We start from the raw sequence: 5,405 nt of genomic DNA on the forward strand, positions 1-5,405 counted from the left end.
GTCCTCCCTCTCCCCGCCATCGTCCCTTCTTCTCCCGCAGTTGCCGGGGCGTGTGACGCGCCCACCGCCTCGTCTTTACCCCCTGACCATCCCCCCTCCCGCCTTCCCCTTCCCCTCCCTTCCTCGTCCGGCCCCCCCCCCTCCACCCTTCCCTTCTTCTTTTTCTTCCCCTCGCCACTCCCTGCCTGCCCCCCCCCTCCCCCGGCCCCTGTCCCCAGCCGCTTCATCCCAGGCAAGGGGCTCCTGCGCGCCCGAAAAGCCTGCAGCAGACCCCGCAGGGATGTTGATCCTCCCGCTCTGGGGGTGGAACCAGGCCTATCAGGGGCTGTGGTTAGACTCGACGAGAGCGTCGCCGAAGCGGCGGGCACGCCCTCCCCCCCTTCCTCCCCTCCCTCCTCCCCCTCGTCCACCCTGTCCGCCTCACTCCCCGTCGAGGTCGCCCGCCGTCTCTTAGCTGTCCCAGGCCCGCTCTCTCCCTCTCCCCGCCCTCCATCACCTCCGCCATCTTGAAGCTCCCTCCTCTTCTTGCCTGCTCCAAGCCTCCCCCCGGGAGGCCCTCCCGCCCGCGCCACGCCGCCCTCCCTCCTCTCCATCCCCCCTCGTCCCCTCCCTGCGGTGTCTACAAGCCCCTCCCGCGTCCTATCCTTGCTCTTAGCATCTTCCCCCTTTCGCCCTCTCTTTCCTTTCCCTAAATCCAAAAGGGCTTGCAGCGTCCCCTCTTCGATGCTCCCTTCCTCCTCCTCCTCCCTCCCTCCCGTCAAAGGGGACAAAGGCCGGATTGCGGAGTCTATCGCAGTAGGCCCGGGCCTAGAGCCCGTCAGGGACGGCCTTGTCTGCTTCTCTTTAACGGCCTTGTCCGGAGGGACAGCGGGGTGGCGCACTCGCCGCAAATGCTGGGTCGGAGGCTGTGGGGATGAAAGACCTTTTGTCCCCTTCGCATGCCCCGCCTTTGTCCCTTCCATCTTCTCGCCCTTGCCTTCCTTTGCACCCCTTCCTGTCACATTGTCCTCGTCTTGTCCGGCCAGCGCCTCCTCTATTCCTTGCGCCTCCTCCCCCTCTGCCCCCTCCCCTTGCCCCGCCTTGCTCCTCCCCTCGCCTGCCTTGCACCCGTGTTCAGGCACCGCGGTCTCCTTTGTACCGTCTTGTTTTGCTTCCTTTCCCTCGTTTCCCCCTTCTTTCTCCTCCTCCTGTACGCGTGCTTCCCTTGCCTCTTTCACGTTGCCCGTGCGAGGCTGCGGACTAGCGCCTACAAGCCTTGAACGTGCCACTGGCCGAAATTTGGTCCCTCGACCCCCACCACGCCCTGCTCATCAGATGTATAGATAGTATTAGTTACTTGTAGGGCCGAATGTTCCAACACATGTCCATCTGGCAAGGGCTATCAATGTCCTCCTCTCCCTTGTGGTTGTGTCCATATTGTGCTGAAACCATGTTTTTGTATTTACCTTGAAGACGCTCCCCCGGCCGAACCAAGACAGCATGCTGGCTCATCTTGGGTGCGACCAATATATACCTGCGCGTACACAAAGATTGATGCATGTGAGGGCATATATCAAGCGAGGTAGACGCAAGGGAAAGAGGTTGCATGCGCGTCCCCTCCGCCAGATCTACGATTGCCGTCCATCACCACGACCTTCCGTTACCTGGAAACAGCCAACAATTTTCAAGACTCAGCCGGTACGATTATGAAGCTATAAAGCAAGAATATCGGGACGTATCTATCCGTGGGTGTATGTTCGACGCGAGCGCCTTTGTCTGCACCATGCTCCAACCCGGCATGATACTTCTCTTCTCCCGCACAGGGATTGTCTAAAAAAGGAAATATGGCCGGTCCAAGCAATGTCAAAGGGATATGTACAAGCAACTTTGGTGACAGTGAGTTAACAAATGTGAGATGCGCGGCGTCTAGGTGTGATTTGTTTTCATTTTGAATCGCCCGTCTGGTTCCTGCTGGCAGCACTCCATACTTCCCTTCCACTTTGTCTTTCTCTACAGAGGATGTCAGCACGTTTTCTTTTATGTCGTTGACCAATTGAGCCCTTCATCTCCCCCGTCCTCACTAGATTATCCTTATTCATGCTTCTTCAATCCTCCCTCCCTTCCTTTGTGTTAATTTCTTACAGTCTCCCTTCATACACCTTTCTTTCATCACCCTGAACTGTCAGCGGTAACGAGTTGGGTGGCTAGCTCATTGGCCTCGGCATAGACATCGGATTCCTGCACCTCCTTGACATCTCGGCTCTGTGTCTGGGATGATTCCAGAAATGTGGCAGAGGGCCAAGAGATTCGATAAGATAATTGTGTGTGTGTAGGTAATTGTGTTGAGAATGTCGCCTGAGATCGAGATTGCCACCGCGCCCCTGTATCGCCATCTCTCACTTATGCTCTTTCACATGTCAGGCAACCATCCTTCCTCCCTCCCTGTCCTGATCATGTATTTCTAGTAGAAGCCTCACCAGGAATGCCGCCAAATGTTCCAAGGCTGCTTGCAGGCGGGATTTGCTGTCGGGGATCATCATATAAGACTCTTGGAGTACCTCTTCTTGCTTTTTGATGTCATAGGTGTCCCGGCCTTCGGTCCGCATGCCCGCTATTTTCTGTTCCTGAGCGGCTGCTTCCTTCTCGTATGAGGCAGCTTCTTTGATAAGCCTGAGAGAGGGTCAAAATGAGGTATAATGAGGGAGAGCAAGAGAAAGTCGAATGGTAGAAGTTAGAGCAGAGAGGCGTTACAGAGCGTGGAAATCAATGCTAGGACTATCTCCTCTGGAAGCAAAGAATTGAGACAAAGTCTTCTCTCGTCTAGGCATTTTGGGATACAAACACATTGTCAGGCCAAATTCGATGCCATCACATGGCTCGTCCTGAAAGCGCAGACAATTTCTCGCGTGATAGCTCACCTTCTTGCCACTCCCACTTTGATTTTGAGTTGCCGCAGAAGCTCGTCCGTCCCAGCCGTGTTTTGGTCTGTCAAGGGCCCCATCGTCTTAAGTGGTACGTCGGAGGAGATATTGTTATGCTATCAGTCATCGAAAATGTAGGAGAATTCAGAGGCATCTGGCTGGCACATTTCGTCGGTAATGCGTCCACTATTACAAGTGGAACGTAGCAATGAGACATTCAGCCCCTGCCTTCTTTATGCTAAGTAACTACGCACAGCAGCACAAAAGAAGAGGGGGCCCGCTCGTCATTTTCGCAGAATCAGCTTTTTCGTGCGTTTGCTCATCCTTCTTTCTCGTTTTTGATCCATTGAGGTCGCACACAGTAGAGCCCAGCACACACTATCTCACTGACTCTCATCGAATCTCACCACACTCTTGACCCTGTTCGATATACTCGCGAAGTCGGACGCCCTAGCAAGTAATGTAGCCCTGTGTCCCCGTGCGGAAAGACTCCGAAAATCTGGCCTTGGGGACGTTTCAGCGACCCGGAGCGATGGACACGACAAAGCAGGAGTAATGCCGGCCAAGACCTTCCGCATTACAAAAGGACGACCTTTCCAATGGCATGAGTAGTCCTTTACATGATGTTAGGTGCGTGGGCAGTGTTTGCCAGCCTACATTGTCATCGTGGAGACGGCTGTAAAGGGAGAAAGAGGGCTGAAATTAACCTCCTCACTGTCCGCCCCATCTGTGTGAGTGTTCCTGACGAGTTCAACACCCTCGCTTTGGGATTTCAAACTCCCTTTGACCACATATTCCATAAAATTTACAGATTTATCGGATAAATCGATGGATGTGGTCGACAATGCCGGCTCGTGTGCTTTCGAAAAGCAAATACAAACCCTGAAAACCCGGAGCGCAGCGACTATGAATGTGGACCCCCCCCCGTGGCTAACGAGGCCCTATAGCACGCAAGGTCCTTTGAACAAGAAGGAGGTGAGACAATACTAATCTGTTTGATGTATATTTTAGACCGATTCTCGAAGATCGAGCTGCACGTGTCTCGCAAGACCCTGCGTTGCTTGACCCTAACGTTTGCCAAAATAATTTGTATGTATTCCTTACTTTACACTTTGGCCGCCAACACAACGCTATATTGTAGCTGGATCATTTTTTCCAGGAGGGGTACTTGATAAAACGTGACGTCTTCGCGCCTTCGGAGCTGCAACCGGCCATGGACGACATCGACAGCCAGGTCGACGCTCTTGCCCACAAACTCCTCCAGGCCGGGCGCATCACCGACGTCTGTCCCTCCCTCGGCTTCTACCGACGCATGGCCGCAATAGAGGCACAATGCCCAGGGGCTAGCGTCCTCCTCCACAAAAACCCCGACCTGCCGCCGTCCTTCCGAGCCCTATGGTCCGACCCTCGCCTGCTCGACATCGCTCAACAGCTGTTGGGAGGCCCCTCCGTGCCTGTAGCCGGTCACCCCGTCTGGAATTTGCGGGTGAAGGTCCCACAAACCGCCTCCTCTGTTGTGCCCTGGCACCAGGACGCGGCCTACCTGGACCCGGAGGCGGCCGCCACCCTGGAGGTAGCTTCTCGTCTGTCTCCTCCGCCGTACCTCCCCGCCACGCCTGACTTCTCCCTTTCCTCTCCCACGCCCTCCGTCCTTCCTTTCTCTTCCTCACAGGTCACTGCTTGGATCCCCCTCTTGGATGCTAACGCCGCCAACGGCTGCTTGCAAGTGATGCGGCGGGCCCATCAATCGGGACGGACGGCCCGGCATACGTGCTGCGTGGGCGGTACCTGGTATGTGGAGATGGACCTGGATGACGCCTCCTCACGGCTGGGGATGGACTGCCGCGACGAATCCTTCTGGGACACCTGCGAGGTCCCCTTGGGCTCAGTGCTGTTCTTAAGGTACAAGGATCCGTGATCCATATTGCCCGCGTGCCCTCTGCCGGCGCGGCTTCCCTCCTCTCTTCTTCCTTCCTTCCTTCCACCCTATTCCAGGCTGCCCTCGCTGATAAACTTTCGATTTGACCCTCACTCTCCCTCCCTCCCTCCCTTCCTCCCTCCGGCAGTAATCTCATCCCGCACCGGTCCCTCCCCAACGTCTCCGCACACATCCGGTGGAGCATCGACCTTCGTTGGCAGGATGCCCGGGAGCCCGCTGGCTTCTGGGGCATCAAGGACATGGTCCTGATGAGGGAGGGAGGGAAGGAGGGAGGAACGCGCGAGGGCTACCTGGTGGATTGGGATGGTTTCTTGGCCGTGGATCGAGGGGAGGCGCAGAGTCAGGCGGCGGCGCGGGCCAAGCGGGCAGGGGAAGGAGGACAGGACGGAGGGAAAGTGGAGGGAAGGGAGATCGAGGGGGAGGGAGAGAGCGGGAAGGACATGGTTTTGGCAGCAGCAGCGGCGGCATCAGATGCCTCGACGCCTGTCATTTCTGGCCCGTGGATGTTGCGCTGGGATCTGGTTCACCACAATGCGCATACGGCGGGGTTGGAGGGCGGGCGGGAG

General features: G+C 56.5%; 2 protein-coding genes across 2 annotated transcripts in view; one reads left to right on the plus strand and one right to left on the minus strand.

The window, feature by feature from the left end:
- Positions 1-1,895: 1,895 nt before the first annotated feature.
- Positions 1,896-3,033, minus strand: NGA_0228000 (tubulin-specific chaperone a). Its single transcript, XM_005854477.1, has 3 exons — positions 2,898-3,033; positions 2,457-2,649; positions 1,896-2,247 (listed from the first exon to the last, which is right to left on the minus strand). The coding sequence occupies exons 1-3, from the start codon at positions 2,978-2,980 to the stop codon at positions 2,149-2,151; spliced, it is 375 nt and encodes a 124-aa protein (XP_005854539.1). The 5' UTR covers positions 2,981-3,033; the 3' UTR covers positions 1,896-2,148.
- Positions 3,034-3,701: 668 nt separating this feature from the next.
- The window catches only part of NGA_0227900 (phytanoyl- dioxygenase domain-containing 1-like protein), a gene marked incomplete at its 3' end in the record, with an annotated part of 3,783 nt that continues 2,079 nt past the window's right edge, over positions 3,702-5,405 (plus strand). The window contains exons 1-3 of the mRNA XM_005854476.1: positions 3,702-3,875; positions 4,042-4,802; positions 4,967-5,360. Of these exons, the coding sequence (XP_005854538.1) occupies positions 3,729-3,875; positions 4,042-4,802; positions 4,967-5,360 (1,302 nt within the window). The 5' untranslated portion in view covers positions 3,702-3,728. The remainder of the gene's footprint in view (positions 3,876-4,041; positions 4,803-4,966; positions 5,361-5,405) is intronic.

This window comes from Nannochloropsis gaditana, assembly GCF_000240725.1.
Source record: "Nannochloropsis gaditana CCMP526 unplaced genomic scaffold scaffold493, whole genome shotgun sequence".
NCBI classification, from domain to species: domain Eukaryota; class Eustigmatophyceae; order Eustigmatales; family Monodopsidaceae; genus Microchloropsis; species Microchloropsis gaditana.

Excerpts from the sequence above, each read along its gene's own strand:
- NGA_0228000 (XM_005854477.1), bottom strand. The coding sequence starts at position 2,980 with ATGGGGCCCTTGACAGACCAAAACACGGCTGGGACGGACGAGCTTCTG. Across the intron at positions 2,650-2,897 it reads AAAGTGGGAGTGGCAAGAAG|GCTTATCAAAGAAGCTGCCT; the intron begins GTGAGCTATCAC and ends ACCCTCTCTCAG. Across the intron at positions 2,248-2,456 it reads AACATTTGGCGGCATTCCTG|ACACAGAGCCGAGATGTCAA; the intron begins GTGAGGCTTCTA and ends GAATCATCCCAG.